This window comes from Gallinula chloropus (assembly GCF_964237585.1).
Source record: "Gallinula chloropus genome assembly, chromosome: 4".
Classification (NCBI taxonomy): Eukaryota; Metazoa; Chordata; class Aves; order Gruiformes; family Rallidae; genus Gallinula; species Gallinula chloropus.
In genome coordinates this window covers 44,872,396-44,895,547 of record NC_140088.1, presented here as the reverse complement: position 1 = coordinate 44,895,547, position 23,152 = coordinate 44,872,396, and the positions used below count along the sequence as shown (strand labels likewise).

At 44.7% G+C, this 23,152-nt stretch overlaps 1 protein-coding gene across 1 annotated transcript in view; it reads left to right on the top strand.

Annotated features, from left to right (window-relative positions):
- The window catches only part of ZFYVE1 (zinc finger FYVE-type containing 1), a 29,480-nt gene extending 6,558 nt beyond the window's left edge, over positions 1–22,922 (top strand). Inside the window, exons 3-12 of the mRNA XM_084263880.1 lie at positions 10,709–11,213; positions 13,119–13,333; positions 15,982–16,088; positions 17,093–17,201; positions 17,358–17,455; positions 17,547–17,664; positions 18,035–18,205; positions 18,974–19,154; positions 19,672–19,785; positions 20,858–22,922. Coding sequence (XP_084120006.1) covers positions 10,709–11,213; positions 13,119–13,333; positions 15,982–16,088; positions 17,093–17,201; positions 17,358–17,455; positions 17,547–17,664; positions 18,035–18,205; positions 18,974–19,154; positions 19,672–19,785; positions 20,858–21,090 — 1,851 coding nt within the window. The 3' untranslated portion in view covers positions 21,091–22,922. The remainder of the gene's footprint in view (positions 1–10,708; positions 11,214–13,118; positions 13,334–15,981; positions 16,089–17,092; positions 17,202–17,357; positions 17,456–17,546; positions 17,665–18,034; positions 18,206–18,973; positions 19,155–19,671; positions 19,786–20,857) is intronic.
- The last annotated feature ends 230 nt before the right edge of the window (positions 22,923–23,152 follow it).

Here is a 23,152-nt window from a genome sequence, read left to right as displayed (position 1 = left end):
CAGAACTTGGTAGTAATGTTGCTGTTGGCTTCTACAATAACACTGTGGCCAAAGCTCTAATTAGGAACTTGGCACATAAACTTCATAGAAGTAGTGAAAGTCTTTCATTAACCCCAGAAGACAGGGGATGTGCTAGATTATTAGTATCCCTTAAAGAGTTTGCAGATCTTTAACCAGAAACTAACTCTGTCATGAGAAATTATCCAAACTCTGGCTTGCAAAGAACGACCAAGTGGTGCTGACTTTGTTTACTAAGGAGATGGGAAGAAAAGAAAGCTTTTCCTTTGGCTAGTCACAAGAATAATATCCTCAGCAGTATAATTTTATGAGGGAGAAGGGAGCGTACGTTTACTACTGGATCTCCCCTGAGATACCTGCTGTGAGCTCCCTTTCTTCAGTTAGCAGGGTCTTTTTGTTCTGCCAGTAGATATCCCAATTTCCTAAATCCAGCTCCATTCCTTGAGTTCTTTTTATGCTGGGTTAGACACATAAAGGATTATGCTATTTTCCCCCAGCAAATACTGATGAGGATCTCTGTAATGCTTTGCAGTTAGTTTGGATGATGCAGAATGACCTGTTGCCCTGGTTTGAATGCAGTCTGTTTTATACAATCATTAAATAACCAGTCTCTAACAGTGGAACAATCTGTGTGTCCTCTTCTGTCCCCTCTTGTTAAAAAGTTACAGGCACATAGTGATAACTCTTCAGAGGTGCTGGCTGCTTAGCTTTTCTCACTCCTGCTGTAAACCTAATCACAGAATGGTTTGGGTTCAAAGGGATTTTTAAGGTCATCTAGTCCAACCACCTGCCATGAGCAAGGACCTCTTCAGCTAGATCAGGTCACACAGAGCCCTGTCCAGCCTGGCCTTGAGTGCTTCGGGAATGGGGCATCTGCTACCTCTCTGGGCATCCTGTGCCAGCATTTCACCACCCTCACCGTAAAAAAAAATTGTCCTTACATCTAGTCTAAATCTACCTTCCTTTAATTTAAAACTTATTACCCTTTGTTCTACTGCAACAGGACCTACCAAAAAGTCCTACAAGCCCCCTTTAAGTGCTGAAAGGCCACAATGTAGTCTCCCAGGAGCTGCCTTCTCTAGGCTGAGCAATCCCAGCTCTCTTGGCTGTTCCTCACAGCAGAGGTGTTCCAGCACTCTGATCGTTTTTGTGTCCCTCCTCTGGATTTGCTCCAACAGCTCCCTGTCTGTCTTGTATAGAGGACCCCAGAGCTGGATGCAGCATTCCAGGTGGGGTCTCACCAGAGGGGCAGAACCACCTCCCTCAACCTGCTGGTCACGCTTCTTTTGATGCGGGTGAGGATACAGTTGGCTTTCTGGGCTGCAGATGCACGTTGTTGGGTCATGTCTAGTTTTTCATCTGCCAGTACCCCCGAGTCTTTCTCCACAGGCCTGCTCTCAGTCCCCCAGCCTGTATTGATAACAGGGCTTGCTCTGACCCAGGTACAGGACCTTGTGCTTGGCCTTCTTGAACATCATGAGATGCATTCTGTCCCTCAGGGGTGTCAGCTGCACCACGCAGCTTACTGTCATCTGCGAACTTGCTGAGGGTACACTCAATCCTACTGTGTCATTGATAGAGATATGAAACAGCCCTGGTCCCAATATGGACCCCTGAGGGACACCACTGATCTCTTTCTGGACATTGAGTTGGTGACCACAATGAAAGTTGTCTGATTAAAGTACTGTGATTTTTCCCTGATTACCTGCTGATTTGAGCCTGGCCAATGCCTAGGGATGAGAGCATGGAGAGTCACAAGGAATGTTTTTTCTAGTCAAGTATTCTTTCTTAGCCAATGCAAGCCGACATATATCTTCTCTGCCAAGCAAAGATCCCAATCGCTGAAGCCTTACTGCTTGCTGCTGCAGTGGAAAAGCAATTGTGTAGCAAATACTGCTAGTTCCTATGACACTCTTCCTTCATAAGCTGTTGGGGGAATGTTTGTGTTCTGAGCTGGAGGGCAGCACAGTCAGCTGAAAGTTTCTGGGAATTTTAGCCTGTATCCTGGAAGCTGAAGAGTCACAGCTGGCATGTTTGCCATGGATATAAAGGAGGAAGAAGTAGCATGGAAGGATCCAAGTTTTTTTAGATCAGTGTGTTCTATTCGATCAGGATATGTCTGTCTCTCATCACTGTTGCTTTGCCACTGATGAGTTGATGTGCTTCAGAGAGGTTTTCTTGACAAAGAATTTTTGGGAGTTTGCTGGAGGAAATTTTTTTTGAGGAATTTTTTTGCTCCAGGAAATTTTCTCTTGCTACGTTGTTATTTTTCAGTATTCCTGCCATTCTGGTATGTTATCAGATTTGCAGTTCCCTCTCCTACACAAAAATGCCCTGTTTTTCAGTCCTTGGAATAAAGTAATAGAAAAACTACTAAGGAATTGCTGGCAAGGACTGTTCTTCCTTTCCCTGGGCGTATACTAGTATTTTGAAGAATATTTCTAGAAGATCCATTCAACAAATGCACAGCTCCTTTAACACTCTGGCTGACTCCTAGCTAATTTTAACATAGCCTCTTAGAAACAGTGCTTTTCCCTTGGAACTCCTCTTGCACCTTCATGATGCAGCTCTCCCCAGTTGTAATTACAGTCCAGTCCCTTGCCTGCTTCCTGCCTCTTTTGTCTGCATGCTGAAAGGAGTGCAGGTGTGGAAAGGAAGGACAGCATGTCACAGGTTAGAGAAGCTGGCAGCCAGCAGCTCTGGGAACGCCTCAAATCAAGCAGCGGGTAATTCCAAACTTAGTTAAGTTCCTGATCTAAATGGGGTTTTGGGAGACGGGGAGGGAGTGTTCTAGTACCTCTTCGCTTATCCAAGGAGTCCTTTGGGGCTCCTGGGTGCAGCCAGCAGGAGCAGGATACAACTGCTTTGAGGTGTGTTAAAGAAAGAAAAGGGAACTCACAGCTTGCTGCTTCTGTCCTCTCACAGAACATTAGGAGTTGGAAGGGACCTTGAAAGATCATCTAGTCCATCTCCTCCAGTCACTTCTGCTGGGGTCGTTGGGTGGCAGATACTCTGCAGTATTCCTTTTACCTTTTTGCCTGGGTTGTTAAAACTTTGCTGTAGGATTGCATATAGGCAGAAGTTTCACAGTCTGCCAAAACACCCTGCAGTTGGGAAGATAACCAAAGTAAGTAGGAAGAGTGGAACTGTAATACAAGTAAGTTTGTAAATGCTCCTTTTAATAAGGACAGTGGTATGCAGTAGCCTCCATGCAGGTAACCTATTTACCTGTAGCATTGGGGAAGACCAATAGTTACAGTGTGAGCTCGCTCACTGACTCTGTCTTCTGGGCAAGTCTCTTCACCTGGATGTGGTCTTTGCTGCTACAGCTGTGACATTGGGGTGGTACTTTCTAGTTGAGTGGTCAAATTAACATCCATTGAGAGCTTGAAAGGGATGTAGGATACAGAATAATAATTTCTGCTTCATTGTTTACTGTTCTTTTTAAGTCTTAGATGATACCCTTAAATTAGTATTATTTCTGCAGCAGTTGCATTTACCTTGAAATCTTTATTAGTTTGGAGTTCTTGCAAAAGTAGCTTTTCAGCTCGCAAGTTGTCTCACCCTCTGCTTTCAGCACATTCAAGTAACTCAGCTGTCATCTACAAGGGTAACGTACCTGATAATAGCAATATTTCAGTCAGTATTGCCTCTTGGGTTAGGGAGAAGTCCAGCCAAATTGGATTAGCTCTGATCCCCTTATGTTTTTTTTCCACCACTGTCTTAAAACCTTTGAAACAGGCAGGGTTGTTATGCAGGATTTAACTCATTTGTCTTTTCCTCTTTCAGGAAGGAGTCCTGTAATGGACATGGGCAGCTGCCACCCTTCATTGCACCAACCTGCAGGTCCTGTTGAGACTCATTCTGTTAAGGTCTGTGCAAACCCATGAAAATGCTGTCCCTGAATTCCTTTGCCAGAGCTGAGGGAGGGAAAAGGATAGCTTTGGTCTGAAAAAAGTACTCAGTTTAGGGACAGTATTTTCATGTGTGTGTATGGAGCCTTAACAGGACAAACCTCAGCAGAACCCATAGGTAGTGCTGTAGTGAAGGCAGATAAGCAGGAGGGACAAACTTGAGTTTAGAAAACACTCGTTGCACAAATGCTTGCCTTCATTTGAGCCAGACCTGCACACAGCACAGGGAATAAGATCAAAACTAGCTGAAGCTGAGGAGGAGTGTTGGAATCTAACCTTACATCCTCAGGGTGTTTCTGTCCCCTCCTTTATTTATCTCTCCTTGTGTTTGGTGTCAGGTTGGGCTTTAGGCTCTGTAGGACTGTGATCTTGAAAATGCTGATGTCCTCTGCCAGCTTGGCTGGAGTATAGGAGATAACTGAGGACAATACTGACAAATAAGTGTTTGTTGGGTCAGTGATTAATAACTTACTTCTGAATGCCAGATTGTAACTACTGGTATGATTTAAGCAATTTTATCAACTAATCCATTCACGCACCCCTTTTGGGAAAATCTCTTCCAAGCTGACATAAAATGTTAATGTAGCCACAAGTATCTCTTTGAGCAGTTGAATTAATGCAGTCTAGTTTCTGAGATGCCTGCCTCCACTTATCTAGTGCTTACCCACATAGAATGGTCTGGGTTTGAAGGGACCCCAAGGATCATAGAGTTCCAACCCCCCTGCCACAGGCAGGGCCACCAACCTCCAGGCCTGGATCTACACAAGGTTGCCCAAGACCCCATCCAACCTGGCCTTGAACACCTCCAGGGATGGGGCATCCACCACCTCTCTGGGCAGCCCCTTCCAGCACCTCACCACTCTCTCTGTAAAGAGCTTCCCCCTAATATCTAATCTAAACCTTCCTTCCTTTAGCTTCAATCCATTCCCATTGTCCTGCCATTGTCTGCCCTTTTAACAAGCTGATTCCCCTCCTGTTTCTCTGTTCCCTTCAGGGACTGGAAGGCTGCAACGAGGTCCCCCCGCAGCCTTCTCTTCTCCAGGCTGAACAAGCCCAGCTCCCTCAGCCTCTCTTCATAGGGGAGGTGCTCCAGCCCTCTAACCATCTTCACGGCCTCCTCTGAACCTTCTCCAACAGTTCTACATCTTTCCTTCTGTCCTTTGGGTAGGAGATCAGTATGTGTGCTACCCCACACCAGCTGGCATGCTTACTGGCTAGCAAGTGTGGGCTTGAGTGCTCAGCTCAACACTGTACCTTGGTGGCTGCAGGGAGCAGGCAAGAGATGAGCTTTTTCCTCAGAAAGGTTATTGCAGACCTTCCTTTCTACTTCGCTGTTTATTTTCATGAAACATTTAGGAAACATGTTTTGGAGGCACTTATTTATCCAATGTGACTATGTGATTGGGTTATGGATTTTAAGTTGTATGTGGAAGACTTGAGTAATGGCATAAATGACATTATTCCATGGGAAGTCATGCAGAAGTGAAGGTATAGGAGACAAACTAAGGTGGGAAGCTAGAGCTGCTTGGACTTAAAGTCAGCATTTATTCTTTTTTAGAGCACCTGCTTACAATTAAAATCTTCTGTCTTGTTTGGAGGCTTCTAAAAGCTGAAAGGGGAAAATGACCTCTCAGGTTGGTGGCCCTGCCTGTGGCAGGGGTGTTGGAACTCTATGATCCTTGGTATCCCTTCCAACTCAGACCATTCTGTGATTCTATGGCCTCCTGAGGTCCGTTCCAGCCCGAATTAACCTGTAGTCTTTGCAGAAACAGGGTTTGAATGATGATAGTCTAGGGCCCCCCTGCTGATGTAATGATGTAATGGATTTCATAGTGGTTTCTCTTTGTCACAGGGAGCTACCCAATCCTTTTTCTCACTTGGTCTCAAGAAACATTTGGGAATATCAGCACAAGTTTCTCCTGGGGCAAGAGTAGGGAGTTTTCAGCTGCTTGTCTAATAGCCTGTTGGACTTGAGTTGAACTTGGCAGTTCAGGCACTGCCTTTCCAGGATTGTGAGGAGCTCAGCAGAGATGGGAATTTTTGTGGCAGCACTGTGCTGAGGTGCAGGTTATTCTTTTTATAAGACTTAACTACAGTCTTATAGGCTGTAGTTAAAGGAAGAAAGCTGCTTTATAGCTCACTCTCTTGCTTGTTTTTCAATTTACATTGAAATTCTGATATAATGACTTAAAGGCAGGACCTGGGGCTTTATGCATGAACTAATAAGACCCGTGTGTGAATCTGTCTCTGGATAGGAACTCAGTTTTTTGTAGTTAAAACACAACTGCCAAAATTTAGAGGCCATGTTAAAGTGAGCAGATCTGACAATGCTGTTAATGATTGACGTGATACTCTGTCCTCAAGATCAATTACCTAAAATTGTCTCAGTTTTGTGTTTGAGAAGTTCAGGGTTGCCTAAAAGGTTGCATATCCTCTTTTAGCTTGCTTTGCCCTTTCTCCCCCTGATTTCAGGTGTTAGACTGAATTCTTGTAAGCATTGTCTTTTAAAAATGCTTTCTGAGCTGTGAGCAGAATTGCTTATATTGCCAATGTTAAGCCATGCTCTTAGGGAAATAGTCTTTTCTTCTTCCCACTTGATTGTTTTGACTGCCTGTACTTGAAGACCGATTTCTTTCAGCTGTTTGTGATTTTATGCTGGCATCTCTTTGGATGTGCTGCTACAAATCCTGTAGCTTATTTTTCCCTTCATTGAAAAGTATGTTAAATTTATATCCTCTTTATTCATTTAGTGCTTGTGTGTCAGAAGATACTGTCATGTGCTGGTTCTCAGACAAGTCTAATGACTCATACATTTATTTACATGATGATATCTTTCTAGATTACAGAAAATGTATTTTTAGTTATTAAAAATACTCAAAATCAGGTCAAGCAGAGAAGGAGATTTCAAAATGCAACAACAAAAATACCAATGTAAGTCAAAGGGACAGTGTAAGACTAGCAAATGAAGGCGGTCTGATGAATACTATGCCAAGCAGTCTTGATTTTTTTGTTTGTTTCAAGCTATTGTCCTGGCACAGCTATGCCTTTGTGTACTGCTTCCATGAATATTAGTAAGCCTTAAAGTGTTCATAGAGAGTTGGAAAAGGGAGAAATTGTGGTAAAAATGTCTGATTCCCTTGATGTGTTTCTTTTGCCTGGAGGCAAAGTTAAAGTTGTATGAGTGCAGGTCACTGGAAACTCCATTATATTTTATGTATTTTGTTCCAAAGCTTTTAACATGTTACTGTTTTAATAACACTTCCAAGAAATTAACAGGCAGGAGTGTAACTTTAGCAGGTTTTGGTTTTGGTCTCTTCCTAAACAGTTCTACTTTTATTATGGCTCGGATCTAGGAAACTGAGGTTAGGTGTGATAGATTTCCAAGTATGGGTGACAAGGAGGCTTCAGGTCTAAATGTGTTCCACGGCACCGTGGTGTGAGTTTTTGTGTCCTCCTTAGAGAGGACTTTAGCTGTAAAGTCCTCTGGCTTTCCTACTGAAGACCTTCACTTCAGCTCAGCATGGGTGGAGAGACTGCAGGGGGGCAGGGAGATGGATGATAGTGGCTAAGAAAAATGTAGTTTTAAACTATAAAAGAAGGCTTAACCCTGGATTTAATCTACGATGGAGGAATAATGGGCTTTACTAGAAGAGAGTCCTCTTAGAAGATCCATAACAAAAGTGTAAATGAGTCTCTGATGCTAGAAATGGCAGAACAGGGAGGGGAGCTGGAGAGATGCCTCTTGTCTTAGGTTAGGCATGCAGAGTTTTCACTTTTAATTGGCATTGCTGTGTAACTGAAGGAAGGCTTTGTATTTACCTTCTGCTGCTCATCTTGGAGGTGTGGAGCTCTCAGGCGATGTGAGAGCAGACACAGCTATAGAAACATGAGTCCTTTACACATGCAGCAGAAGGTGGTCCTGTGCCAGCTTTATTAGAGATGAGAAGCAAAATGGAGGAGTGGGACTTGAGCCTGATGGGGATTAGTACTTTGACACACTTATTACACCCCCTTTGACTTTTAATGTCGTTAAAGGAACTTGCTTAAAGAAAGTAAATTTGACTGCTGATAAGAGGATTGTCGTGAATGGCTCTTTCAGGGTATCATCACTGTGCTCAGCACTGGTTAAAGGTGACAGGTGTACAAGAAACACCTGATGTACAAATATACTCAATGAAAGGAAGAGACTTTTTTTTTTTTTTCTGGTTGCATTGGTTTATTTTTTGGTTTTGCTTTGCTCTGTGCCCTGGCCCAGCCCTGTGTGGAATTTATTGTAACAGGGTGTTGCAGGATCCAAAATTATGTCTAGGTTCATAAAGGTATCTAGATGCAGTCCTTTGACAATTGACTACTGAAAGCTGGTAAAGCACACTAGGGAACATTTACTCTTTTCATGTCTATATTCTTTCTCACCCATTACTAAGTTCTGTGAGATACTACGTTGGACTAGCTGGACTTTTCTTCTTCTCCTGGGTGACTTGCTTTTGAATCACTTGAGTTCTGTACTGCTAGGCAGTCTGTAAGAGCCTAGAGTCTTAGGATGGGGCTCAGTAGTTTTTGGGTGCCTCCTTTGATGTTCAGAGTAACATTTCTGCTGGAGTGATCTGAATCGTCATTCTTCTGCTTGGTTCACCAGTCCAGCTCGTCTTTCCTCAACAAGTTGCCCTGATATCAGCAGTTGTTAAGGTGCATTGACTGTGAAAGCAGGCTGGTGGTGTGGGTGTTTGCATTAACTCAGCTTGGGACAATTTCAGCTGCCGTGGAGTTTGTGTGAGTTGGCTTCTGTTTCTTACTGGTGGAAATGCACTGCAGAGCTACCTTTATTCCTGTGGTCCTTACTGCCCTGTGTGTCTTCTGACATCACTGACTTCCACATGCTCTTCCAGCTTGATACCAAAATACTAAGCAGTGCTGCCTCAAAGTCCTTAGTTCTCAGCTGTCCTGCTGATGCTTAAGCAGGTGTTTGAAGATTGATATTTCTTTGGGCTGTCCAGGGAGCACATAATCAGAATGATCTGGTCTGTTCAGGCACCGACTCTGGCAAAAAGAGGATCTGCCACCCTTATCATAAGACGTTTGGAAGGCAGGAGTGAAAACCAAAACAATCTGGAGAAGAAATTATCATATCCCGTCTTTCTTACAGGCACATAACATTACTATATTACCAAATCTCTGAAAGTTTTTAGGAGCTATCCCGTGAGCAAGGAACTTCCTTTAATCCAGAGACATCTCCAGAAATATTAAGAGAAACTGTGTCTGACGTCTAGACTACCTTTCTAGCTGCCAAAAAAGCAAACCCTCTCTTGTGCATATACAACTCGAGGGTGTCTTGATGGGCTCCCACAGACACCAGAAAAGATTCCGTTGAGAGCATCTGATTTCTCTATTCCCTGGTTTCTTCCACACTGTAAGGCTGCCTTGAATGCTTTGAGTCCCTGAGAAGCTGCTGCAGCCTCCCAGCCCACGGTATTTCTTTTGCAGCCTGGCACATGGATTGGGTTTTAGTTTTTGGCACATTGGCTGTTTTATCTTTTCCTTCAAAGTCTGGATGGTGCTTATAGATTTGACCAGAGCAAATGGGACTGACTGAGCCCTAAACCAAGTTGCTCATCTAAGAATAAACTTGTTCAAAGAAATCAGCATGCCCTCTTTGGATCAGGTATCGTGAGACCTTCCAACTATACTCTCAAGGGGAGATAGCCAAGGATCTTCCAGAAGCTGAGGCAGGCTAGAGGGGATGGAAGCCCATGTCCTTTCAGCTGACAGGGATTCCTGGAGGAGCGAGTCCTGTTGGAGGACGTGAATTTAATCCTTCTCAAAGTGCCTCAGTTATGTTCTTCTGTCACACAACACCTGGATAAAACCTGTTAAAAGAACTAAAAACAAGTATTAACCATAGCCAGAAGCATGGAACCTTTGAAAGCCAAGGCCATGTTCTGCAACAAAACCAAGGCAGTCTCTTGCCCAGAGCCCTAACCTGTTTTGCTTCATTGCTTGTTCCCTGTTGCTCCAGTATCCACACACAAAATGTGCCCTGTTCTCTAACAAGCAAGATGCTTGTCATCCAATCCATGTGAAGCCAGAGAAGTTACCTGCTGAAGGCTGTCTACACTCTTCTGGGTTTTTTTTTGTGTTTTGGCTTTTTTATGGGGATTTTTTTTGTACTTTTTTTTTTTTTTTTAATGATGAAGCATAATACAGTAAATTAGGAAATAGATCATTCAGGTAGTTGTGGCACTTCTGCAAGAAAACAGTTTGACCTGCTTCAACCCCTAACCCCTTTTCTCCCTAAAGAGGTCCGAGGCCTCTGTGGATGAGGCACAGTAAGGTGACAAAAGCATTCCCTTGTTTTGCACCTGAATTTGGATGTTTTCCAGGAGACCAGTGCTACTGAGAGCCTCTGCCATCCTCCAAGTTGCTGTTCTGGCAGGCTTGGAATTAGGGTTGTGCTCCCCTCTCTGAAAGGACTGCCTCAGGGAATGGGGTGAGGTCCGAGAGGTTTCACTACAAAGGTGATCACTGTGAGGCATCACTTCCAAAGCACATACATTAGGGACAGCCTAAATCCTATTGAAGTGTGTTACAAAGCTGCTTTCTAAGTTATTTGCTTTGAACTTCTTGGTGCCCCATGAACTTATGATGAAATCTGGACAGGAAGTAATCACTCTTGTTAATGTTCTGAGTCCTGAAGCCAGCTGTGTTTTCAGTGTTTTCTATTCCAGTTGCATAGATGTTTAGTTGTTATTTTTCTTTTCTTTTTTTTTTTTTTTTTGAAGGTAAGGAATGAAGAAGAATTTATTAAGAAACTGGACTGCAGTCCTGACCAGCATCTAAAGGTAGTGTCCATCTTTGGGAACACAGGGGATGGCAAGTCTCACACCCTTAACCACACTTTCTTCTATGGCCGGGAAGTCTTCAAGACGTCTCCAGCCCAAGAGTCTTGCACGGTTGGAGTCTGGGCAGCCTATGACCCTGTCCGCAAAGTGGTGGTCATTGATACAGAGGGCCTCCTGGGGGCCACTGTGAACCTCAGCCAGAGAACACGGCTGCTGCTGAAGGTCCTGGCCATCTCTGACCTTGTCATCTACCGTACTCGTGCTGACAGGCTCCACAATGATCTCTTCAAATTCCTTGGTGATGCCTCGGAGGCTTATTTAAAACATTTCACCAAGGAGCTAAAAGCTACCACAGCCCGCTGTGGCCTAGATGTTCCTCTGTCAACTTTGGGTCCAGGTGTCATCATCTTTCACGAGACTGTGTACACCAAGCTCCTGGGCTCTGGTGAGTAGGCAGTAAGAAACTGAATTACAATGTGCTAAACGCTATCTGAACTTATCAGGTTGCATTGAATATTCAGCGTTCTGTACTACCATGTAGAAGATGTGGTTTGAGCTTCGCTCTCACTTGTCCCAGACTAGGAGCCAGGCTATGGAAATAGCAGAACATTCCCTGATGGCGATCTGACTACCCCAGATCAGCTAGAATAATCCTCTTAGCCAGATGGACATCGACACTGACTAGTCATGATGGGAGTTCTGCCAGCCATAGGAGGGGTCATCGCAAAAGATCATGAGTATGGGTGATACAGCAGACGAAGGTGAAAACTGAGACACCCCAGGGTTTTGGCAGGGATATGGAGGATCTTGTTGCAAAAAAACCCCTAAAATAAATCTCTGTGTAGAAAGTAGGATGAGCAAGAATAATGAAATCCATGAACTTCAATGCTTCCAGTACCCTCACTCTATTTTTTAAAATTCTGTGGATCAGTGTCATTCTGAGGCTGGTGTGGGATTGGAACAGAGGTTGTGGTGGCACAGAGCTGATGGTTTAACACCACTTTTCTTTGTGCAAGTATCTGATGCAGCCAAAGCAGCAGGCCTGGCATACCGTTATTCCCATTGCTTTCACTGTTCCTCACCAGTACTTTTGTCTTGGCTCATGTCATACTGGATTATGCATATTTAAATCACCTGTTTTTAAATTTAAATCATGTATATTTAAATTTAAATCATGTATGCCTGAGTGAAAAGCACTGTCCTATTGAAAGTCACAGCACATTTTGGTTTTGACTATACAGGGATGTAAATTTATTCTTCTGGCCCCATTTTTGCCCCGTTTCAAAAGGTGTGATGGAACCTTTCTTCATTCTGTCCCTTTCTGATGCCCTAATGAACTGCAGCAGCTGAGTCTCATTCCTGCTGTCCCTGCACATCTGACAGTCTTCTGCTGTTCAGTACCACAGCAGCTCCTGCTGGCCCACCTTTTCATTTTGGCTTTTCTGACTAGTGAGGTCCTCAGCTAGTAGAAGAACTTGGCACTCCTCCTGGTTAATGCTTAACTTACCTACCAATGCAGTTCCTTGTCTTACCTACTGGTTTGCTGATTGGCAATGCAGAGTTTCACATGGTTGAATTTTGCTCCTCCAGCAGGTCGTGACATGCAGTGGTAGTCACACCTGTGTGCAAAGTCAGCGTAGTAAAAGAATTAGACTTTTGTGATCACTTCTGATAATGATAGGACTAGGAAAGAAAGCTTTTAGCATGGGGATAGGTAGCAAGCTATAATTATCTGTGGATGACTGAGATGAAGTGGGTTTATGTAGATTTAGGGCAGGGAAGACGGGGCGTTCTTTATTCTGAAAGCTACAGAAGGTACTTGGAAGCAGGCAGAAGAATGTGGTCGGCTCTGTGGAGTCTGACCTGGTGTGGCCAGTTCTGAAGTGCTTCACCCTGTACAAGGGGCTGATAGAGGCTCAGTTTTCCTTGCTACAGGGTTGACATGGACAATAAGCAGCCCATGTAAGGTTCCTGTCCTCCGGTTTTTAGGTGCTGTGACTGGGTATACCACCTTAATGATCTGGTGAGATGAGCTAACAAGTGCTGACACAATAGCTCCTTTATATTATGTCATCTATTGCTACTTACTCTAGGTATCTTTGTTTCCAAACCTAGATGTTTCTGGTTTTACACGTGGAACTTGGTCTTAGAATCTAAAGGTTTGTGTCAACATACCAGACACTGCTACTGGACACAGCTTGTATCTTTTCCTTCTTGTCAAATACAGTAACTGCATTCCAGATAAAAGAAAGTTTTATTAGGAAAACTAGTGCTGCGTTGCATCTGAAAGCACTGTGTGATTTGAATGTTGTTTTAAACAATCAGTTGTTTATATACTTCTTATATATAGATCATCCTTCTGAGGTTCCTGAGAAGCTCATTCAGGATCGGTTTCGGAAGCTAAGCTGTTTTCCTGAGGCTTTCAGCTCAATCCACTACAAGGGAACAAGGACATACAATCCTCCAACAGATTTCTCTGGACTTAGGCGAGCTGTGGAGCAGCAGCTGGAGAACAATACCACTCGGTCACCTAGGCAGCCTGGGGTTATCTACAAAGCACTAAAAGTAAGTGGAGAAGAATTTGTCACAACCTTTATTTGTATTGATGTTGCTAGTAATTGGCAGTTGCAGCTGATGAAGGTGGAGCACGTGAAAAGAGAAAAGAAGACTAAGGGGGAACCTTATTAATGTTTATCAATATCTTAAGTATGGGATGCAGGGGGAATTAGCCAGCCCCTTTTCAGTGCTCTGTGCAGACAGGACAAGGGGCAATGGCTGCAAGTTGGAGCACAGGAAGTTCCGCACCAATCTGGGGAAGAACTTTTTCCCAGTGAGGGTGACAGAGCCCTGGGACAGGCTGCCCAGAGGGGTGTGGAGTCTCCTTCTCTGGAGAGATTCAAGACCTGTCTGGATGCTTCCCTGTGCAACCTGTCCTAGGGACCCTGCTTTGGCAGGGGGGTTGGACAGGGTGATCTCTGGGGTCCCTTCCAAACCCTACGATTCTGTGATTCTGTGAACGTGTAATGCAGATTTGCAGATGTCTGGAGCAAGACTTCCATAAAGGTGGTGATTTTTGTGTAACAGTCAGGTAGGCTGGTTGTTTTTTTTACTTTAAAACAAAACAAAACAAAAAACCCCACCTTTAAAAAGATCCTGAAAGGTAAAGAAAAGTTGAAGAGCAAACCAGCAAAATAAGAAAAAAAAAAAAAAAGAGCCAGGAAGAAAATGGATGCAAGAAAAAAATAACTGATGTTGTGAGTGACCCCTTAATGACAGGGACTTACAAGGGGAAGGCCCAGAAGGAGGTGTTCAGAGAATCACAGAATGTTAGAAAGGGACCTCCAATGATCATCTAGTCCAACCCCCTGCCAGAGCAGCATCACGTGGACTAAATCACACAGGAACACATCCAGGCTGGGTTTGAATGTCTCCAGAGAAGGAGACTCCACAACCCCCCTGGGCAGCCTCTTCCAGTGCTCTGTCACCCTCACTGTGAAAAAGTTTCTCCTTATATTCACATGGAATTTCCTATGCTCCAGCTTTCCAGTGTTGGTGAAATACCTAAGGATAGCCTCAGCACAAAGGGGGGGAATGCAAGAGACGTGGAGAGAGTCAATGGCTGTCAAAACCCAGCACTGAGTGGTGTAACCCAAAGGCTGTGAAGCAACAAGAAGGAAGAAGGTGTGTTGGCAACTAGAAAACAAGATGAGATCAGGTCAAATGATGTGTCACTTCAGAGGTGCAGCATCAAATCATAAGGCTGGTGAATTTGAGTGAGTAGTTATTTGATACTCTTAGAAGGTTAACCTTGCTAGGATGTTAGAGGGATTTTTCAGGTTTTTGAATTTGCAGCCAGTCCTGTAAGTTTCCACACGTTGCTACTGTTGTCTGATTAGCATCATAATTTTCATTGTCACTGGGGAGGGACAGGCAGAGCCCCGGGGCATATCTGCAGAAGAAGGTAGGGTTAGCAGTCTTTTCTGATGTTAGTCACAGATGTTGGAACAGATAATTCCAGCTGCTCTGTATTTGGGGTAGCTGAAGCACAAGTATCAGGGTGGCACCTACACAGTTCTCTGCTTTAAGGAGCAGGCAAGCAGCAAAGGGAAAACAGCTGGAGTGGTTAATTCTGCTTTAATTTCTGGGACTTAATTGCAATAATCAAGCAATGCATTTCAGATACAGCTGATGGTATACTTAAATTCATGTCCATGAAAGTGGTTGCTGTGTTCAGATCACTGGTGACCTCAAATGAAAATGTTTTGCTTTGCTTCTGGAGGAAACAAGGCTTGCTAGAGACCTGTGCCCATCTCCTCTGACTTTGGAATCCATTGGCTGGTATCAGTCAAGCTTGAAAGAGATCTGGAAGATAATTTCCTTGAAGCTCCCTGAGATCAGATGTCTATGTAGAGATCTTGGATAAGAGAAGCTGTGGTGAGAGAGATATGTTTGTATGTCTGTAGGTGTGGCCAACCCTTGTTAGACAGCAGAGATGCTCTCTGGGAGGGGAGAGGGAGGAAAAGAAAGGCAGCCACCACAGTTACCTCAGCTGTAGGAAGAGTTTGAGGTAGCCATTATGCATTCAGAGATCTCCATCAAGAAAAACCCAAACCATCTGTTTGGTTCCAGTGCTTACTACTTATTTTCCTTTTTTTTTTTTTAAATCTAACACCCAAAAGTACAGAAAAAGTTAAGTGTGCCAAGGCTAAGGACTGGTTTATCTGAGAACAGATGCTCCCAGGAAAGGGAACAAATCCCTTTGTCTGAGGCTTGCAGTTGTGCCAGAAAAGCAATTGTTCAAGGGGCCAGAGGAGAGCTGAGGGCAGCACTTTTTGAGCTGAAGGGCACAGAATGCATCCTCGTGGATGATGAGAAATGACTCTTCTGGTGAGAAATGACTCTTCTGATCGTCTTTCTGGAGGTTTCTAGAATGTAAAGCTCTCTTAGCAAGCACCCTGCTGTTTTGGGAATTAGTTGTATGCACAGAGGTGGATGCAAACTTCTGCTAAAAAATTCAAAGTAGGGGCAGGAGGAGAGGAGAAGTGTATCTTAGAAGCCTTCAGGTCACTTCCATATGAGTGCAAGATTGTTGACTTGCTTGGTTTCTAATCCTTGGCTCCAGTAAAAGAACCCATGCTTTGCTTGCAGGAGCTTTCATAAAACATCTCTGTTGCTCTCAGCCCCTTAGCAGTTCATTCTTCTCTGTTTGGCAGGCTTTAAGTGACCGGTTCAGCGGGGAGATCCCCGATGACCAGATGGCTCACAGCTCTTTCTTTCCAGATGAATATTTCACGTGCTCCTCTGTGTGCCTCAGCTGTGGGTAAGTAGATGAGAAACACACCCTCACTCTGCTAGAGGACAGCATTCTGCCCTGCACTGCAGCCATGGAACACAAGGTTTCTGTGACATCTTGACACCTGACATCACCTATCATCAGCTAGTAATTCCAGGCAGAATTTGCTTGAAATTCAACTCTTCTATGAATACGACAGCTGTTACTGCCTCACACCAGCTGGATGCATGGCCCTTGTCTACTCTATTTCTGTGTATGGCTCCAAACCTTCTCTGCCTGTATCTTCTCCCCAATTCACAGGGCAGAATGAAAGGAATGTCTAAAAGAATCCTCTGAAATTTCCTATGATGCTTTTTCCTGCCATTTTTATTACTTAAACAGCATAAACAATCCTGTACCCCACAACATCACAGGCCTGGGCTGTGTTCAGTGACTAAATCTAAAGGATTGAGCCGGGGTGGGGGAGCAGTAGATGGTGGTTGGTGATCGGAGTCTGTGAGCAGTCTGTAGCAGCATGGTGTTATGGCTGTTGCGCTTCTGGAAACGTTTTCTCCCAAACCTGATATAGTGCTACATTCCTGCTCTTCTATGCTCACTGGAGAACTTCTACCCACTTCTTGTGAGGTTTCCAGTGTTAACCACAGAATCACAAGGTTGGAAAAGAGCTTTAAGATCATCGAGTCCAACCGTTCCTGTCCTGTGCTAAACCATATCCCTAAGTACCTCATCTACCTGTCTGTTAAACACATCCAACGTTGGTGACTCCACGTTGTGTGCTGCTTTGTGCTGTAAAACAGTTATTACACCTCCCTCCAAGGAGCCTGCCTCTCAATGAAAGACAAAAGATGTCCTTGCTGTGTGTAGAGTTGTGAGAACAGTTTGGGGTTACAATGACTATACAAATGCAAGGTAGTAGTATCAATATTGGTGAAGTAGTAGTATCAGTGTCGGTGAGGTGGTAGTATCAATGTTGGTGAACATCCATCCCATGTCTAACAGCGTCAGCTCATGGTTTTCTTTTGCTTACTCAGGTGTGGCTGTAAGAAGAGCATGAATCATGCAAAGGAAGGAGTCCCTCACGAATCCAAAAGTCGATGCAGATACTCTCACCAGTATGATAACAGAGTCTACACTTGCAAGGTGAGTAGCAACACAAGGACAGGGTCTGAAGAATGAAGAGGTAAAGGAGATGGCCCAATAAATGAGTAACATCATAGGCATGAGCCTGTTTTCTTGCATTTTTGTCAGTGGGAGGGGCACTCATGGCCTTGACAAGAAAAAATGTATGTGTTACAGGCCTGTTATGAACGAGGGATGGAGGTCAGCGTGGTGCCAAAAACCTCTGCTTCCACTGACTCCCCTTGGCTGGGCCTTGCCAAGTATGCCTGGTCAGGGTGAGTACTGCAGCCAAGACCTCGCTGGTGCTCCTGTGCTGTGCTGCACTGCCAGTAACTTGCTGAGGTAACCCCTCTTCCTCTTCTGCAGGTATGTGATTGAGTGCCCCAACTGTGGGGTGGTGTACCGCAGCCGGCAGTACTGGTTTGGCAACCAGGATCCCGTGAACACTGTAGTGAGGACAGAAATTGAGCATGTCTGGCCAGGGGTAAGTCTGGTTGCCCCATAGTCTTTGTGTATGTGTGCAGCCACTTGTGTGGTTCTCTTGGTTCTTCTGGACCTTGAGGAAGAAAATGGATTTGCTTTCACAAGAGCTGGTCCCTGTGTCTGCTGTTGAGAAGAACCTTTGCAGAGGCCTTCAGTCACTTTTTGCCTGTGTGGAAATGGCTAAGGTGCTGATGTAGGAACACTTCCTGGGAATGTTATGCCATTAAAACCCGCCTCTCTGTTTCAAAATAGGGCTGGTGAATTTTTTCTCATGCTTGCTCTCCAGTTTAACAGCAGCACTGGGTTGCAGAGCCATGTAAAGCTGCTCAACAATGGTGTTTCCCTGTTTTATTCCATCCATTTCATTCCAGACGGATGGATTTCTGAAAGACAACAACAATGCAGCCCAGCGTTTGTTGGATGGGATGAATTTCATGGCACAGTCGGTATCTGAACTTAGCCTGGGACCCACAAAAGCTGTGACCTCCTGGTTGACAGATCAGATTGCCCCAGCTTACTGGAGACCCAACTCTCAGATCCTGGTAAGTAGCAGCTGCTGTAGAGAAAAGCTTCGCGTAGTTTACACCCCTTTTCCTCACCCTTTAAGTAATACAGTATCTTTCAGTTTCCAAAAGCTGCTTGTTTCATTGCAGCAAGCCCTTCTCCTACAATTCTGACAAAACTGAAATGCTTTCAGATCTTCCCATTCTTGACTTGACCACAGAAAGTATGAACAGAGACTGTCCAGCCCTGCTAAAGAGACTGTTTCTTCCCAATTTTTTGGGACCTCTCCCAGCAGTATCACAGAAAATCCTGGCTTGCCTGAGCTTGCTCTTCAAAGTGAAGAATCATTGTCTGGTTACTGCAGTTGATAGTTCTGGTTTTACAGGTGCAGAGATTAAACTCTGGTTTTGTACCAGATGCAAAAGGCTGGCCCGACAATTTAACTAGGAGAGGATTCCCTGTGCCTTGCAGGAAACAGATACTTCCTCAATGGAAGCTGCCTCCTGAATTCTTACCCAGGAAGATCAATCAGATACCCACCATTCAGCCCTGCAAGCTGTGGCTGCAGTTACTTGTGACTGGGAATGAAGGGGTCATAGCAATCTGTTAGCTTGACCACTGCCCATGTACCTGTCAGAATTGTGTCCCTAGGGTAAAATTATGGGGCTGGTAGCACCCAGGTCTTGGGTGTCCCTATATTTTTCACAGTGTCACTCTGAATCTTGGCACCCTGGGATTCTGCTCCATTTCTCTTTTAATGGAAGATCAAGCTAACAGTTTTTTCTTTCTGTGGTGTTCTGATTTAGAGTTGTAATAAATGCAACACACCTTTTAAAGACAACGACACTAAACATCACTGCCGGGCCTGCGGAGAGGGCTTCTGCGATGGCTGCTCCTCCAAGACCCGTCCAGTGCCTGAGCGAGGCTGGGGACCAGCGCCAGTGCGTGTGTGTGACAACTGCTATGAAAACAGGGGCATCCAGTTAGGTAATTTCCAGTTTGACTGTGATAACGTTGTCACTGGGCAATACTTAGCCTGAGGGCTTTGTCCCAGGCTTCTGGATCACAACCTTTCCCCGTTGGGTGTGGAAGGTGGTGTTCAAACTGGGCTTTGGCATGGAGGAGTTTGAAGGGGAGCACAAGAGCTTGGTATCTCTTGGCAGGAAGATGACTCTTGCAACGAGCTACCAGATATCTGATCCTCTACCCCAAGAAAATTAATTTCTAATTGGATCTTTACTTTGTTGTCCCTGTACCTGCTGGTGGTGTGGAGCTAGCATCAGAGCAGGGATGTGGCTGCTTCGGAAGAGCATGTACATTTGCCAGTATTGCTGAAACGAAAGTGCAATCCAAGGTTGGGAATGTGGGAGATAAAGGCTGAGGAGAGCCCCCAAACTGCCTTTTGGGGCTGCTGCTGCTGGCTTTTGCTAATGTAAAATAGCTGAAGCTTGGTAGAAATTGTGACAGGCTGAGGTGGTGTGCCCTTTACTCTTGTGTTATGCAGATGTGGCTGAGCTGCCTTCAGATGAGGAAGGGGGGACACTTATTGCCAGGAAGGTGGGGGAAGCTGTGCAGAGCACTCTTGGAGCAGTGGTGACAGCCATGGACATTCCCTTAGGTGAGCTCTGTTCTCTTCTGATGTTGTGGGTTTGGTTTGTTTTGTTTTTTTTTTTTTCTTTTTGTCTAAAGGCATTTTTGTTCTCCCAGAGCAAAACTACTGATTAAACTTCTGTGTGACAGGCTGGCACCTCCTCTCTGACACCACTGTTGGTTGAGACTTCTTCAGCACCTTGCACCTCTCTCGCTTGATGTTTCCTCTTGGTTTTCAGTGTGGTTTTGCAGTTCATACCTTCTCTTTTGTCCCTGTCATGCAAACCTGTGCGTGTGGGTAATTAATGCTCCCCTGATGCATCACAGTAGCGACCTGCCAGTTGAAGTTCCCTAAAGATTGGCCAGTTAGGAAGCATTTTATTGGGTTTGGATTTCTGCCAGAGAAGCTGAGTGCTTTCTAAGTGTGCTCATGGATATTGCAGGCACTTGGTACTTCTGCAAGGTGGGAGGGCTGAGAATCTGAAGCTTCCCAGGTTGGTAATGGTGGGAAAGCAATCAGCAATGTGCTCTAAGCGGTGAGCTTAGCACAGGGAAGGTGTGCTGCTCTCTCCCGTGCTGGGTAGCAGCTCAGATGTGGCAGCAAATGCTTTGCCTTTGAGTCTGGTGCTGTTGGGCCCGACCTCCTACTCATTGCACAGATCATCGTTCCGCTGCTTTGCCTCCAGCATGTCCTGGCGTCACCCTGGTGGGTGTTTGTTCTCCGACTCAGCGAAAGGCAAAATAAATCCCAGTTCACACTCTCCAGCTCAGACAGCACACGTGTTTCAGAATGTTTGGTGACTCTTTCTGGCCACAGATGAAATGGGAGGTAGAGGAAAGCAAGTGTCTCAGGAGTGTGAGTAAGGGCAGATGCTACCACTTAAGGAGAAACAGTATATCCCTTTGAACAGAGGCAGAAATGCAGGATAAAGAATGGCTTAAGTGGTTGCCCGTTGCACTGAAGTGTTCTGCCAGTGGGTCTTCTTCCCCTTAATGGCAGTGGTGTGACTTGCGGTGCGCGAGGCCTACTGAAGTAGGTTCTTGACACTCTCATGTTCACAGGTTTTCTCCTTCTTTCTCCTGCCCTCCTTCCTCCATAGGTCTGGTAAAAGATGCTGCCCGACCAGCATACTGGGTACCAGACCATGAAATCCTGCACTGCCACAACTGCCGGAAGGAATTCAGCATCAAACTCTCCAAACACCACTGTCGGGCCTGTGGCCAGGGATTCTGTGACGAATGCTCACACGACCGCAGAGCGGTTCCTTCTCGTGGATGGGATCACCCGGTCCGAGTTTGCTTTAACTGCAATAAAAAGCCTGGTGACCTTTAACCCCAGGCTGTTCTCCAGATCTTTGCAATTCTTTATGTTCTCAGGGTTACAAACAAATATATCTGGTCTCCCTTTCACCTCTTAACCTGTTGCAGCCAGAGTGCATGTTTCCAGTTTCTGGCCTCCTCTCGTGTTATATCCATCTTGGAACGCTGGGAATGAGCTTATGTTCAGCCTCTAGGTTTTAATTTCAAATTAACTGGGGAAGGGAGGGAGCTCCCTTGTAAATGAGCAAACCAAAATCCAGTGTATTTTATTCCAGTTAAAAAAAAATATCTATCTATCTATGTATAATTTAGTATATTAAGAATGCGGTTGGCTAATGAAGCTTTGAGTGTTCCTAGTTCAAATGATGGATGGTGTTGTTCCTTACTATATTGGATCAGACATAACGGCCTTCTGATTCTTCTTTTGGAACTTCTTGCTGATCACGATGTCCTGTGAGGAAGATTTGGACTCTGCGCTGCCAGGAAACCTCCGGTGTTGACATAGGGATTACACCTGGTAACTCATCCAACCCTACATCTGGAGGTGCCGATCTTCTGGCTGTGGAAGAAGGTTAAACCCAGACTCATTAGCAAGTTTATTTGAACTGTGATTTGAGAGATGGTCTTGCAGTGCAAGAGGTATCGAGTTGAAGTAGAACCCCTGGTAGAAACCAGTAGAGCTCTGAAAGGTAAAGCAAATCATATGGCACAAGGCAAAAAGCATTCCGATTTTGCCATTTCAACTTCAATACGTTCTCACGTACTCAGGTTTTCCTCAAGTTTCTCTGCCAGCTTGTTGCAGTTACAAGTTTTGTCCAGGGTGGAACAAGAGAACAAGTTACGTAGGCAGTTCTGAAATATGAAGTTTGAGTTGTTTGGGTTGTGATGACTTTTTCTTTTCCCCTACTTTTTAAGTGATCCCGAGTCTACGGAGCCCTGTGTTCTCAGATGTGGTTGTATAGAAACTGCACAGATTTGGCTTATCATTTTTCTAATAATATGAACTTATAGATCCACATGGAAAATGGGAACTTTTCTTCTTTGCTTCTAGTAACTGGCACTCACTGGACTTCATCCTTTTATTAAAGGACTGCAATGAATTCACTGAATTTATTATCAAAACCACCACTTCACCTAATTAATACTGCCTCATACTGTGGATTTGTGTTTCCAGTTATAAGAAGTAAGAGACCATTGTGGATTGAGCTGCCTAAAATTCTCCCTTCTTGGCTTACGTAGACAAGAATTCTTACACCACACAGGAGTTGTCTCCTCTTGGAGCGGCTGGAGTTTGATGTAATGTCCTGGAACTGTGGTATTTTTTCCCCCAGCTTATTAAATGTGCTCCTGTGTAGCTGAGTGCCCAGCACCCTGGTTTAGGACTGTATTATTAACTGCTATAAAAGACTTTATCTTCTGAACGAGTGTACTGACTTTTCCCTTGTAAGGAGCGGCTCTCACTTTGTCTCTGAGAGAACATTCTGGCAAAGCGATTGCCCCTTGGCGACCACATCCAGCCTACGCCTGGAAGTAGACTTGGAGGACACATTCCAGGACACCTTCAGTACTGGCTGAGTTCGCTGGGGACTGAGTCTGTCATAAACTGACAGTTGCCCAAGGGAGGGCACGAGCAGGTAGAACTCCTCTCTGAAAAGACACACTGCACATCCAGCGTGATTCCAGTGCTTCAAAGTATTTTTATTTTTTTAATGGGTGAGCAATGTGTTCTTGGTTTGTAGGCTGTGCCCCTGTGTGCTGTTTATGCATGTAGCTTTACTACCATGTTAATGCACAAAGAGAAAGCAGCCATGACATTCCTTGTATAAAATCTCTGGCATCTGTTTCAAAAAACTTTGTCTGATTTTTATTTATTTAATTTATTTGGGTTTTTCCTTCTCCTTGTGGCAATCACCACCCAGTCGAAGAGAAAACATGTCTAAGGTCTTAGTAACTTGGCAACCCTTTAGTATTTGGGGTCCATTCTTGAATGATTAATCCTGGAGCTGGATCTTTTATGCTTTTGCTCAGCAAAGTGCAGTCTTACGAGGTGCTTAAAGTGCAGCCGGTTTGGTGTT